The sequence below is a fragment of the Thunnus thynnus genome, chromosome 20, assembly GCF_963924715.1.
Source record: "Thunnus thynnus chromosome 20, fThuThy2.1, whole genome shotgun sequence".
In the NCBI taxonomy this organism is placed as follows: Eukaryota; Metazoa; Chordata; class Actinopteri; order Scombriformes; family Scombridae; genus Thunnus; species Thunnus thynnus.
The window spans coordinates 18,073,524-18,088,147 of NC_089536.1; the positions used below are offsets into that span (position 1 = coordinate 18,073,524).

The 14,624-nt window shown below is 39.8% G+C and overlaps 1 protein-coding gene across 2 annotated transcripts in view; it reads right to left on the reverse strand.

Annotated features, from left to right (window-relative positions):
- Positions 1-50: 50 nt before the first annotated feature.
- Positions 51-14,624, reverse strand: part of itga3b (integrin, alpha 3b) — a 32,469-nt gene continuing 17,895 nt past the window's right edge. The window contains exons 3-26 of one of the 2 annotated variants that reach the window (XR_010924799.1): positions 13,178-13,260; positions 12,552-12,801; positions 12,240-12,338; positions 11,767-11,971; positions 10,828-11,021; positions 10,284-10,372; positions 10,050-10,186; positions 9,618-9,704; positions 9,462-9,529; positions 9,115-9,260; positions 8,886-9,032; positions 8,694-8,791; positions 8,278-8,446; positions 7,949-8,023; positions 7,766-7,845; positions 7,406-7,483; positions 7,158-7,260; positions 6,661-6,837; positions 5,530-5,661; positions 3,494-3,607; positions 2,825-2,923; positions 2,607-2,732; positions 2,192-2,364; positions 1,661-1,798 (exon numbers count right to left, since the gene is read on the reverse strand). Coding sequence is in view for 1 of the 2 variants with exons in the window: in XM_067575671.1 (XP_067431772.1) it covers positions 1,631-1,798; positions 2,607-2,732; positions 2,825-2,923; positions 3,494-3,607; positions 5,530-5,661; positions 6,661-6,837; positions 7,158-7,260; positions 7,406-7,483; positions 7,766-7,845; positions 7,949-8,023; positions 8,278-8,446; positions 8,694-8,791; positions 8,886-9,032; positions 9,115-9,260; positions 9,462-9,529; positions 9,618-9,704; positions 10,050-10,186; positions 10,284-10,372; positions 10,828-11,021; positions 11,767-11,971; positions 12,240-12,338; positions 12,552-12,801; positions 13,178-13,260 (2,924 nt within the window). In the remaining variant the exon portion in view is untranslated. Of the gene's footprint in view, positions 1,799-2,191; positions 2,365-2,606; positions 2,733-2,824; positions 2,924-3,493; positions 3,608-5,529; positions 5,662-6,660; positions 6,838-7,157; positions 7,261-7,405; positions 7,484-7,765; positions 7,846-7,948; positions 8,024-8,277; positions 8,447-8,693; positions 8,792-8,885; positions 9,033-9,114; positions 9,261-9,461; positions 9,530-9,617; positions 9,705-10,049; positions 10,187-10,283; positions 10,373-10,827; positions 11,022-11,766; positions 11,972-12,239; positions 12,339-12,551; positions 12,802-13,177; positions 13,261-14,624 lie in introns of both variants that reach the window. The other variant, XM_067575671.1, reaches the window with a different exon arrangement.

The window sequence follows — 14,624 nt, forward strand, 5'->3', positions numbered from 1 at the left end:
TATCATTGGAAAACACAAAATAATTCCTGGCAGTGAATTAAAACTGGAAAGGTTGTTCAAAACAATTTAATTACATTGAAACTGCACAGTTAAAAAAAACAACACCACCACAGAGAACAGAATTTGTGCATTGGTTCATCAGCCCTTCCCTCTTTACTCAGAGAGTCAATGGAGCCTCTGTAACGACCACAGATCTCAGTTTCACAACAGAATACCTGTGGGCTCTCAGGTAACACGGACTAGGGCGGTAACGCAACACTTTGTCCCATCAGAGACTGTCTTCTTTTGGTCCAGTCCATTTTCAGTGCTGCAGGTAGACCTCAATGGGGGCCACAGTGGCTTGGAAACAATCCAAGTGTCAGCTCACTGTTGCGTACAAAAATACAAAACTCAGGGACAGTGAAACAACAAAGGCCAATGACATATGCATTCATTCATATAGTCAATTTGTAACTTACATAATTTGTAGCGTCATAACTTGTCACTATGTACAATTTATGGTGTAACTATCTACGCTGGAGTTACAACATCATGAACTCTCCAGTCAGGTACAATATAAGGTATTATTGAATCCAGTGTTGTGACTCCCTGTACGTGATCATTTTAAAATATCCAAATAGGTCCTATAATAATGCAAGACAGTGTAATAAATAGTGATTAAGTGTACTCCCATGATCTCATCAACATGTATATAGACTGTAAGTCTACATACAAACAAGAAGCTTTTGCTTTTTAACTTGTTGCAAGATTGTTTGACAATGGACCGTAGCAGTGGAATCTCATGGGGGCAAGTAAAACATAAAACTCATTCTTCCACAGTACTCAAGGAATTTCTCTCTGTACCACACTAGTACACTCTGTATTTATTCCCTGAAACTAGGGAAATAATGTTTTCATGTAGCTTTAAGAGTACTATTATCATGTTCTGGATATGAGGTCAGTTCCACAACCACGACTGCAATTGAGATGCTAGTCTACTTGATGCTTGCCAAACACTGACATGGACATTCACACACAATAAAGACGCTTGTTCACTCATAACACAGTGGATGCTGGTCAACATATTTTAAGTGCAGTTTGAAAATGATCTCCAGAATGACTGATGTAGATTTAAGACCCATACATAGCCTACAACCACTGACCACAAAATGATGATTGGGGACAGAGCAGGGAAAGACTTATACAATCACAGAGAAAATCAATAGACTCATTCCTCTGATTAGAGAGCAAACGGACATGGTAGAAATAAACATGATGAATGACCAGGAACTGTGCACAGAGGATTCAGAAAGAAATGAAAACACCAAATTCAGTACATAAAAACCTTAATCAAAACAACTAATGACAAACAAGTTACTCTTGAATGCAACCCCGATTCAATTTACAGCACTGCATTCAATAAAAATACATAACAAATTACAATCTCTGAAACAAAAATGTTCAGTATATTGCACTGAAAAAGTTGATGAAATCTACTAGAAATGTACAAACAGTTATGTTTCAAATAGAATGCACTCTCCACAGTTGGTCCGTGCACTGAGGAATCCATGTGGCTTGACGAAGCCCAATGTTCTTTGGCCCGTGTCAAAACAGTGTGACGGTGAATGGTTCAGGGTTCCAAGTTAAGGCCTCAGTAGTAGTAATGCTGCATCTCTGTCCAGTTGGTGATCCAGTACTTTTTCTGCGGCTCCTCAGGCTGAAAACCCAGATTGAACTGATAGCGCTCAGCCTTGCGAATTTTCACCCCCTGGTGCTTTGGCATTATCCGGTAGTAGATGGCTCGCTTGAAGAATCCAAGCTATAGAGTTAAGAGAGGGAGAGGGGGGACATTAAAGAGGATACACTTTAGCCGCAGGAGAGCTGGGATTAGTGGCGGACTGAGAAAAACATTTAGGATTCAGAGGCTGGGGAAAGTCAAGTTAGGGAAAAGAGAGACCCACAATATCCCACTGAGTAAGATGGAAAAGAAAGATTAAGGATTGCAGAATTGCAGACAAACATGATATAAAGTGATCAGCAGCTCAAGACATAGTACAAGCCTGAAAGGGAAGTAGAAGAAATGTTAGATACATAACTACAAGAAATTGAAGAGAAAGAAAGTGAAGTGGCAAGTGAGTCGAATTACACCCCACACGTATAACGCTGTCATTAGTAGCATTCACAGAAAATCCATTTGAAGGGGTGTTGTTACCCAAAGGCCCCACTGGTGTGTGCTGTTGGGTCCCCACTGCAAATGGGGACCCATTGGGGGTCTCAGTAGTCCTCAGTCAGCCTCTCTGTCTCAGAGGGCTGGATCTTCATCTCAGCCTTCTGGGCCTTGGCCTCATACATCTCCCTCCTGCTGGCCCTCTGGAAGAAGCCACACTGGGGGTGGAGGAGGAGGAGGAGGAGGAGGGATCATGGGAGGGAGTCAAAGGTTAGACTAACAGCTCAATATGGAGTAAGATGAATATAGATCAGTCAGGTGAAGGGGTAAGCAGCTATCATATAATCCAATGAGGATCTTGTGAGTAAATAAAATTCAGGGCTACTCAAAGTCTGCGTCTGCAGAAATACAGCAGGTTCATGTACGAGAGTAATCAATGTGGTATGATTTGTAGTCTCACCTTCCAAAGTATAAGAATGATTATTCCTAGTAGTAGAATTCCCGCTACAGCTGCAGAGATGATGATCCATAACGGGAGCTCATAGGGTATCTCTACCCCTGCCACTGGTTCTACATCTACTGTGAACTACAAGAAAAGTGGAGACAGTCCAGTAAAATCATCATCATCATCATTATCAGCAGCATCATCATTATTACCATCATTGAGAAAACCCATACCACGTTAGTCTGACTGTTCATCTTTATGGTTGGTCTATTTGTAATGAGCTTCAGCGTGGCTTGACCTTTAACCATGATCCGCTGAGCATTGGGATAGTCCTGCAGAAGCACACAAACATTTTCACAAAGAAGTCAAAGGTTGTAGAAACATAGAATCCAGATACACTCTTTCAAACTGAGTATTTGCAGCTATTGAAGTTACTTAATTTATCAAGAGATGGAGCTGCACAAAGCTCAATGAAGCCATTACTACATATACCCTGGACAGATTATTTAGGAACATTTTGTGCACGACTGACTAAAATCTTGCCATAACTGACCAGTAAATATGCAACAATATTTGTTTTAAGATGGCAAATTTTAATTTGGCCAGCAGTGCTTAGAAAGGAGAGCACAAGGAAGACAGATGCAAAAGTTGGCCAATAGGAGGTTTATCCCAGCGGTGCACATCTGTTAAGACTGAAATTGGTGTGAATGGATTAGCACAGGATGTCCTGCTTTAGGCTTCTGACCATATGAAGATTTATCACATTTGAATTAATGTTTATTAATGAATAAACTTATACTCATTATTGTTGTTCCTCAACCAAAACAGGAAGAAGACATGGACAGTTTTATTATATTATTAACATTTTTTGTGATGTGTGTGTGTGTGTGTGGTGAGCTGACCTCGAGCATTGTACTGTTCCACAAACGGGACCTCACATAAATCTTGGCTGAATCCGTCATGTTGAGCAGTGGACAGGTAAAAGTCACGCATCGTGCTGTTCCCTTGGAGCATTCCTTCAACACACAATGAGAAAGAGGCACTATTACACAAGTGAATAAATGCAGACAATTTTGCTCTTGCATAATTTCGTCAGGATGGACATAATCTTAATAAAATGTATATTAACAGATGTACACTATACATTCTAGACTAGGAGCCTCAATGGTTAAAACTACTTATACTGTTATAGGAGAAGAAGATTTGTACAGTATGTTGAGTGAAGTAGTCATTGCTAGTGGTTTTTAGCCATACGGCATGGCTTAGGCATGGTTGGTCTGTCAGTTGGTCGGCCTACCACTTTGCTTCATGGCAAGGCAAGTTTATTTGTATAGAATATTTCAACAACAAGACAATTCAAAGTGCTTTACATAGAACATAAAAGGCATAAAGACAGATATAAAAGCAACACAAGGCAATATAAAAAGACATTCAAATACAATTAAAAAGTGTCAAGAAGTTCGACATACAAATAAGCTAAAATAAAATAACACAGATAAAACAGGAGAATAAAAGTTACAGTGCAGTATAAGATATTAACCCTCAAATAATTTGGTTTAATATAAGGCAGTTGCAAACAGAAAAGTCTTCAGCTGTGATTTAAAAGAACAGAGAGTGGCAGCTGAGCTGCAGCTTTATGGGAGTTTGTTCAAGATATGTGTTGCATAAAAAATGAACGCTGCCTCTGCATGTTTAGTTTTGACTCTGGGAACAGAAAGCAGACCCGTCCCAGATGACCTGAGAGGTCTGGACAGTTCATTATGTGGCAGCAGATCAGAAATATATTTTGGCCCTAAACCATTCAGTACTTTATAAACCAACAGCGGTATTTCAAAGTCAATTATTTATATTATATTACAGGAAACCCGTATAAAGATCTGAGAATGGGAGTTACATGATCCACTTTCTTGGTCTTAGTGAGGACTCAAGCAGCAGCGTTCTGAATCAGCTGCAGTTCTCTGATCAATATTTTAGGGAGACCTGTAAAGACACCGATTCAGTAGTCAAGTCTACTAAAGATAAATGCATGGACAAGTTTTTCCAAATCCTGCTGAGACATAAGTCCTTTAATACTTGATATATTCTTCAAGTGATAGTAGGCTGACTTTGTCAATGCACTCACTCAGTGCTTGAATTGGACCATAGTCCCCTGGTGATATAGTTAGTAAATTTGTGTGTCGCTTTATTGTGGTATTGTGGTAACATACTTTGTTGTTTTCCATAATCTGAACTGTGGGAGCATGTAGATGTTGAACAGAGGAGGCACCAGAATGAAGCCCTGGGGAACTCATGTTATTTTTGTCCATTCAGTCATGTAATTACCTATAGACACAAAGTAGTCCCTGTCCTTTAAGTAGGACGCAATCAGTTCAGAAAGAAATATCTCAACAACTACAATACAAACAACTAATATTCATTCAATTTCACAGACCTAACCAGGTTAACTTTTAGAGGTAAATTTTATCTGCTGCAGAGTAATCTGTGGTGGTGCAATAACTGTTACTGCTCACCACCGTCATGACCTATGAAACAACAAGGAAGTAGCTCAACATAATATTTTATGCTCATCCTACTTGTTACTTTTACCAGTCCCCCTAAAAAATGTAGATTTATCTACATATCTCTATACCATTGAGCTTTACAGTATATACAAGTTAGTATTTTATTACTCTGGAGATGATGTTTATCACTTGTGCTTATTCAACAAACAGTAATGAAACATCACTGTTCATAGTCTACTGGGGACACATAGGTAACTTTAGAGTCCATATATGAAATGTCAGTGATGTGATTTCTTAAATTTCTCTCCCACGATCTGGAGATGTGAAATGTGCAGAGTTCCTATCTCAAACTCTAATGAACAAATATAATTCACATATACTTCAAATAACATGTGAAAGCTGTTTGTGATCCTTGGTAAGGCAGAACCATTTCTTACCAATAAGTAGGACTCCTTTCGAGTGTTCAGTGTGATCGCTGCCTGTGGCTCGATAATATGTGGCTGGTCTGTGTCATCGACATTGTCCACCCTGATCTGCCGTTTCACACGCTTAGATCTACTCTCTGACAACTGGAAGACAAGAGAGGGACAAGGGAAAAATGAAAGCGGGAAGCAGAGGAGACAGAGACATTACATCAGAGGCCTAGTGGTAATTACTGGTTTTGATAAAGACATCACCAGATTATTCTCAGAATAGCATTGTCATTTCCACTGTCTATATGTAGGCCACACGCATCATGATTTTCTATTTGGGGCTCTGTGAGGTTTGTATGTGGCGACGCTGATGTTTTTTTTCCAAAATGTATTTCTGAACAGCCGTGGTTTGGCATTGAGACCATTTTCACACCACTTTTCTACCACAGCGATGTACTCTAGACTGCTCAGACTGCTTCAGTTCGCACTAACGTCAGAATGATTTGCAGCACATGTAAGGAGCCTGTGAACAGCACAATACACTCTACGTCAGGAAAGTTAAAGTAAATTAAGTCAGCCCAGTTCAGTGAAATTCATCAAGTGTACTGTTACATTTCTTCAAAGCAGGTGAGTGGTAAGATCAAGAAAATTAACTTTTTTTTCTTTCATTAAAACAACTGCTCTATTGTTTATCTACTGTGTTTGTAGTATTTTAATAATGGGATATTTTGGGATGTGCATAGTATATCATGGGTGAAGCCAGCAGCAAGCTATAAGAAATTTGAGAACAGAAAAGCTACATGTGCAGTGTACATGTGTAGTTGATAGTGCAGAAATAGTAAACATTATAATAGAGAAGAACCACATGTAACAAAGGTCCTTGTCTGAATATGAACCTACAAAGTTTACCAGATTCATCTGTGGCAATGTTTCAAGTACTTTTTGTTGCAATAAACTGTATCCACAATCTGCATATTCAGTGCCTGTCTCTGGTTTATATCACTCTGTCTGGAAACTGTTTCAGTGTATCCAAAACATTTGGGAATAAACTTGAGTGAGTGCAATGAAGGCAATACAACAATACAATTCAGTTGACCTTTTGAGGAAAAAGGTGCATATTGTGGCTCTAAACCAAAGCCTAAAAAAGAGCCTTACAGTTAGGTTAAGAAGGTTGACAACTTCTCCATGAGGTTTACATTCTGTCTCTGATTGCCCCTTAATGACGATCTTCGTCAGGTACAGCAACCACTTGCCGTTGGCAACCTCAAAGGGCCACTCAAATTCCACAGCAAGGGTCCCCAGGTCTCCCAGGGGCTGACCTTCCATGTTTACCTGGTGGTGAAAAAAGTCAGTGGCACAAAAAAAGGGAACGTCAGTAGAAATCAAACAGATAGTGTGACATAACAGTCAGGGCTTGACTATGACTGTGTGTGACTCTTAAATAGTATCCGCCCCTGGTCATGCTTATACCACAAACCATAGCTCACATAACAATCCCTTCCCCACGCAATATTAAACTTCTGAAGGATAAAAAAAAAATCCCTCAAAGACAGGGTGGGGATGAAGGAAATGTGGGTGAGAGGCACACATATTGTAGATGCAATATACAGTTCTGGAGGTCTAATATAGTCTGAGTGGTAGAGGTGACTCACATTGAAGGTGAACTCCACCAGACTGCCCACGTCACTGGTGTTGACCATGGCTGACTCGCCCATCACTGTCCCACCGAACTGTGTTTGCACCAACGGGTTCGCTCTGGACGGGGTAAGAGTTGGAAATGATTGTACATTGTGCAAGCAGAAACTGGGGTAGAAGATAATGTGATGTGACCTACAAGTACTTAAGTGGTTGCTGTACTGTACATACAGTGCGTCATGAGATGTTACGTAATGGCACTCACATAGAGAAGGAAGGGCGGATGGTGTTCTCAATCAGCAGAGCCACAGGCACAGGCTTCAGGTCACTCTGCTCGCTGAGGCTGAAGAAACAAACAAAAATGTTTGCAAGTGTAATATTTAGTGATTATTTTACATCCATAAAAGCAAGAAGTTATCGCTGAAAATTCAAATGCAGCCTAAACTTTTGCGCTAAAGTTGAAAAAATACAATTAAGGAAAGCTACAAAATGCTTTCCTGTAGAATCAAGACTGGTGCCCAAACATAAACAAATGTAGTATGTAACAAGCTGAATTAAAACTAGCCTCTAAAATACTGTACTACTGCAAAGGAAGTACAATTCTGCATTAGTGTTAAACACTCACGTGGACAGAAGCAGCTGAGACTCAACCTCTTGTGTGTACAGATCAATCCCTGATGTCTCAAACTTGAGGGTGAGTGACACCTGATTAAGACGACAAGCAAATGAGAAGTGACAAGGATATTTCAGTGGAGGAAATAAAAGCCAAATCTAAGAGGGAAAGCCAGTGACAAATATTTAAAATTACCTTCTCATTGCCTTTAAGTGGATTCCCCAAATCACAAATCACTGTGCCCTCAAGACTGCATTGTACATCGTGGTCCTAAACACACAGCATATTAAAAGGATCACATTTAGCAGTTCAAGGGACTGGATATGCAAGTGCAGTGGGAACAGTATCACAGAATAACAAGTGAAGCTATTTTTACATCTTTATGACATACAAAAAGAAAAATCTAATAGTGTGATTTTGTGCTATTAAAAAAAAGAATTTAACACTTATATTTAACTATTAAACTATTAAACTATTAAACGTCCACCCTAAATTTGTCATCTGCTGCCCTCCAGTGGACGTACCGACGACCTGACACCAGAATATCTCAGAGCATCAGGAATGGTGACGTTGAGCATGGCCTGGTGGGCGTCCTCAGCCACCTTCCCCCGGGAAGGAAAGTTGGTCACCTCCACCATCAGCCGTATTATCTTCATATCGCTGCTGAACTGAAGTACCTGGAATTTGCCCTGCCTGGACACAGGAATATATGAACAACATGTATTATTTATTCACTTATTTTTCAAATTTTGACAAGTCCTTAAATGTATTAATTTTGGCATATACATTTAGGGCCTTAAGTATACTCAGGTCTTGCCTGCTACTGTTAACACTGTAGCAGTAACAGCTAATCCTAAAAACATTGACTTTTTTGATTATTAGGCATGAAAAAAGTCTCTATCAGCCAAAGAAGGCTTCACTACTCAGAATTTCATTTCACCTGGGGTAAGCCTTTCTGCCGTCATCAACAAACTGGGCGGTCAGCTGCAGGTTACTGGTACATTTGTTGTCCGAGCCACACTCCTTCTGAAAGTTAATCTGCAAGAAACGGAACAAATAATATCACATCATAAACATGTGCTTCCCTAACAATCTATAAAATGTGGCCTCTGAATGCTGTGTATGCACCAACCTCAGTTCTTTTTGTGAGTTTCTGCTCCTGGCTAAAAATTGGGAAAAAGTCCAGGTTCTGCAGGGAGCGTTTGGATTTAGGTTTTTGTTCATGTAGTGATATGTTGAGGGAAAAGACCACCGGCTCCAGTTTGTCTCTCACAGGCCCCTGTAAATTCATCCAAGAATCTTGTATTAGTCTTAATTTATTTTTTTTGTAGTGAGTATTTGTATTTGTAGTGACATCTTACCGCTAAAATCAGGTTCAGAACATTACACCTGGTTTTGGAGGATGGCAGGCTCAGGAAGCCTGTGTATGTGTCATCATTATTGGCCTGAAAATGAACACGAGGGCTTCTTCTCCTCTCCATGTCGGCCTCCACTGTGTACTTCACCGCTTCACAAAGTGGAAATGTATACAGAACATTATAGAAAGATGCGGTCCATGAAGTCCATGTGTTGATAATTCATTAGTTTTTGACAATATGAAGAATTAACATGATGATCTGCAAGCTGCCAGAGGGCCAGTATAATTGCAGCCTTTAAATTATACAATTTGAAAGTATATGGTTTGTTTAAGTAACGGAAGACTGCTTACTGATATTTTTCTTGAAGTCTTTGTTTCCGTTGCTTAGAGTGAAAGACAAGCACAGAGTCGCTGTAATACTGTGAAACACAAAGAGAAACTGATTAATTTTCAAACAAAATTGAATGAGCAAGTGTCAGAATTAGATGCTCTGAAGAGAAATCTCACCATGGTGTATTTCCAGGACACCGATTAGGGTCCACAATCTTTGGCTTGACATTGAAGTCCTTAGTTAAGTGGATGACTGGTCGAGCCCTGGAAACACACAAACAAACAAAAGTGAATCAGACTGTGCCTAAGTTATAAAAACAGAATGATTAAACTAACAAAAGTTGAGAAAATCTTCCACCTAATGTGTCTGCTTGTACATTATTATATAATATTTACTGTTAAACTTTGTACTTCCACAATACCATCTTTTTAGGAAATAAGTTTTGCTTTTGGCTTACACAAAAATGTAATTTTCTGTTCATAAACACACAGTTCACAGTACTTTATCAACACACAGGACACAATTTGATATTTTAAATAAAATTAAATCAAAAAAGTGAAGTGGCGATGTTTTTACCCAATAATGACGTTTTTCTCTACTATTTCTACCTGAGCAGGGCGATGCGGTCATCCAGAGAGCCAACCAAGATGTCAGGGTAACTGTTGTCATCCATGTCCATCCCTCCATTGATGGAGTAGCCAAAAGTCTGGAAACCTCCATTACCCACTGATTTACCCTCAATCACCTATGGAGGGCAACAATGACTCATGAAAGATCAACACAATAAATCTGGATCTTTTAGGAGAAGTCTGACCTGTCAATCACAGTAGGTGAGACGTTACCTGACTGTACTCCTTTGAGATTCCCTTTTTACTTCCCATCCATATGTAGACCTTTCCTGTGTCATGGAAAGGAGCTCCCACTGCAAAGTCTGCAGACATTAAGAAAGGGGTGAACTATTTCAAAGAAGTGTGCAAAGGTGAGCAGCTGAAAAGAAATTGGTGGAGGTTTGTCTAGGGGCAGTGTTAGCCCTGTAGGTGGCAGCATAACACTACATAATGATTAGTGAATGCCAGCTGCTGCAATTTTTTTTTTTTTTTTTTTAAAGCTTTACAGTTTTGTGTAATGCAACATGGTCCATTATGTTTCTCTGCTGAGATAATTGCTTAGCAACAATGCATAAGAAACAATCATACAAGGTACTCAATAGGGTGCTTCTGAATGTACTACCTCTGGTTTAACTTGATGTGACTGCATCAATGAACCTGCACTTTGGGTGGAAGGATATTGTCCTCTTGGAGCTTTCAACTTAATTTCTTTTCCATGAGGCATTAACTTCATTTTGTTTGTGTAATTGTAAAACAAATGTTGTGTTCAGTGTCATACCTTGGAATCCATCTTGGTTGATATCACCAATGGCAGCAACTGCAAAGCCGAACCCAGAGGTTGCTGGACCCTTCAATACCTTGGTGGCAGTTTTCTGGAAAGATCCATTCTCATTCATGTAGATATACACTGCTCCTCCCTCATCCTTCATACGGTCAAAGTAAAACGGGGCGCCCACGATTAGGTCATTCCAACTGGAAAATACAAAAGAAACATCCAAAAATTATACATTAATAAGCAAATACATGAACGTTCAAATAAAACCAAGTCCTATTCTTTGCATCTCAAATGGACACGTTCCCTAAAATCTTTCAGGTCCAACAAGGTTTCATTCATGCATCAAAGGGAGACACGTGATTTTGCAATGATGTCATGACGAACACCTTATCTGAGCTGCTGAAAGGACAGGTTTTCATTCCTGCCCAGTCATACATGCATTCTCCACATAACATAGTAGATCATAACTACAGAACATTAGAGCAGTTCACACCTTAAGATACACAAGATACAGTTAAAGGCATTCATCCATGCAAGCATAACCCTTCCTTTTTCTCCCTCTCTAGCTGTGTGGCTTCAAAAATGGCATTAGGTGAAAAGCTGGAAACATTATTTCTGATTTAATGGGATGCCATTTGCAACCCATTACAATTTTTTTGGTCCCTAGTAAGGAAAACTTCATTATTGTTACATGTGACTGATTTTTGTTGATGTCAATGTGACACTGAAAATGTTATTTCAGCTTTTGGAGGAAAATGTCCTTGTTCCTATGATACCAAGCAGTAAACTAATCAGGTGTATGATGTAGTATGGGGTCCAAACAAGGAATAATGTTCTTATTTTCTAAATGTACAATATAAGAACAGAAAAGGCTGAAAATATTACTGATTTTCACTATTCACAGTTCTCCATAATTACACTAGCTGGTGTGCAGAGACATACTCATCGTTGTTGAGGTCGGTGATAGCCAGGCTGTTCCCAAAGTACGAGCCCACTTGTTCCCCGGGGATGATGACCACAGGCTCGATGTTGGTGTCAGTCTTTCTCCCAAACATCACAGAGCCCTTGGACTCGTCCCTGGGTGACCCTGTCACCACTGTGTAGTCACTATGGCTCAGCAGCTTCCTGTCTTCAAGAACTGAATAACCTGCAGAGGACAACATTAGAGATTCACTGTTAAAACTGTCATCTGACCTTTGTAAAGGCAATATGGGCCATTTTCAGTACCAAAATGGCATTTGCTGTGATACAGATGACACTATTGTGAAATGAAAAACATCTTTTAAAACTGACGTCCTCATCTTTTGTGGCTTTCTTGCATTTCACTCTGACAACCAGATGTCCATCTGACTGTGGGAAGGTTAAATGGTAAAAAAGGATTTTACATATTATATAATACAAAAACAGAAACATACCCATATAACTGTATCGTCTGTTCAGCTGTCCAAAGTCTTTTCCAGTGGAGTCCCATGCATTCCCTGGATCCGGATCTCTCCATGTTACATGAACATTCCCTTTATATCAAAGCAGAATCAGACAACAATGTTAAAATCTGCTTCATGCACAACAGACAGGTTTCCCAGACAGAGAATAATCCTACTGTTAGACTAACACTAGGATTGTAGTAGTCCTCAATGGGGTTTAATCCCTGTCTGCGAAACCTGCCTATTATTTCAATGTTAAGTAACAAAACACCCTCTTTTTGGCGTTAACTCTTCAGTGCCAACCTTGCCACAGGTAGCTGCCAGTGGCGCCGATGTAGACATCAGTGTCTGTCATGCCGGCTGAGATGCCCATGTTGCACATGCCCTCAAGCTCCATGTCGAAGTTGGGGTTACAGACCTCATAACTGTATGTCTGCCAGTCATCGTTGGGGTCATAGGTCAAGTCATTACTCCTTACATAACATTTTCCTATCATCCGACGCTGCTCCTCTGTGCCGCCTTGGATGATCTTTACATAACGATGTCCACATGCCTGGACACAAGAGGAGAGAATGTCTTAATTTCTTCTGCATCCAGTGTAGCAAAAAATGAAAATATCCAGCAGAATTCATATCAAAAGGACAAAAAAATTCCCTCTGGAAAATATAACTCCTTACTCATGCACATGATTTCAGTATGACTCTACATGCCATTTTCTACCTGCATGTGTCATTATGTCTTATGGGTGTGTTTGTTGAGTGTAACATCCGGTGGCTGTATGCTGCAGCTGTCATCCGTGATGCTACATTATGGTATAAACAGGGTGTCATCGCACCCTGCATCCCCTAAATGCTACAGTAAATGTTGCTGTGCACTTAATATGTCATTTGTGACATTGAATAATACAGTAAAACAGGGTGTCATCTCACCAGCACGCGTCCCCCTGGCTGGTTTCTCTGGCTGGCCACGGTCACACCCAGCCACATGCCCTCCACCATCTCTGATGGATTTGCTGTGGATGTGTCAGATAGGTTGGGTCAGGTGTGGAAGTTACATTAAAAGGTTGACTGAACCTTTAACAGTAAATGTGCTTTGTGAATGTGCTGTGCTGAATGGTGTGGAGTTTTAATTCTATTAATCTGTCAACATGGAAATACAGTGTGCAAAATACAGTTTAACATCCAGAATATTAAAATGTTTGGAATTTTATTTAGGGATCAATCAGTTTTAATGTCAGAATTTCAGTGTCATATTTAAACTAATCCAATCAGCATCTTGTCAGACCATCCATTATATTAAAAGAAACATCCACCATGATTATGGTGATCACAGTCACAGGAAAACCAACCTGAACAGTAAAGTTTCATTCAGCCTGGATCATGCCCTGACAAATATTAACCACAAAAATGCGCTGTGACTGCAGCAACTCCGACCTCAACATTGTATGTGACGAGGGATCCTTTCATTATAGTTTTTACTTTTAGCCTCCAGGGGGCCGATTCACCTCCAGGTAGTACAGTGTAAGTCTATCAGTTAATAACCCTCAATTAAAAGAGGATGCCTTTCAGAGATTTCGTACCCTGGAGCTCATCATGTAGGTGCAGCAAATGACTGTGCATGCTATGGAAGATGACAAAGATTAAGCTTTGCGATTGTTTGACACACTCGCTCTGTCCTTAGTGAAGAAAGTGGAAGCTCATTTGCAAGAATTTTATGGTTTCAGCTCCTTGCTCTGCAGTCAGGGAAATCCTCCACTGTACCTGTATGTGTTAAAGGGGAACTCCATTCCTTTTACACTAAAAGGTCAGTTTACTAGTCACACACACAACCCTGATGATGTCATCAGTTTTATTGTGGGTTGGGGACTATAAATGTTTAACATAAAACCATTACGAACTTGGGGAATGGAGTTTGAAAGACATGTTAACCTGGCTGGGGGGTTTATTATGGGAAAGAAGGATCCAGTGTTTTTGGAACTTTATATCCAGAAAGGATTTCTCAGCTTCTGTTGCTTCAATTTTGACCGGTTTTTATTTATCAGCTTTATGGAAGTGCAATACTAAATCACTCGAACACCCCTTTAATTACTATTTCTAGATTGCTTTTTAGCTATGCTAACAACAATGGCAATGTTGGTTGTTCCACCACTTTGGCCCAGACTAAAATATCTCAAGAACTATTGGATAGACTGCCTTCAGATTTTGTACAGATATTGATATCTCCCTTGAGATGAATTACAATAACTTCAATAATATGGTAATATGGCAATAGTGGCAATATCCAATACTTTGATTTATGACCAACTACTGGCACAACTAAGACATTCCTAACAGCCTCAGCTGTATACGCTAGAATAAGATGGTGAATATGGTAAAC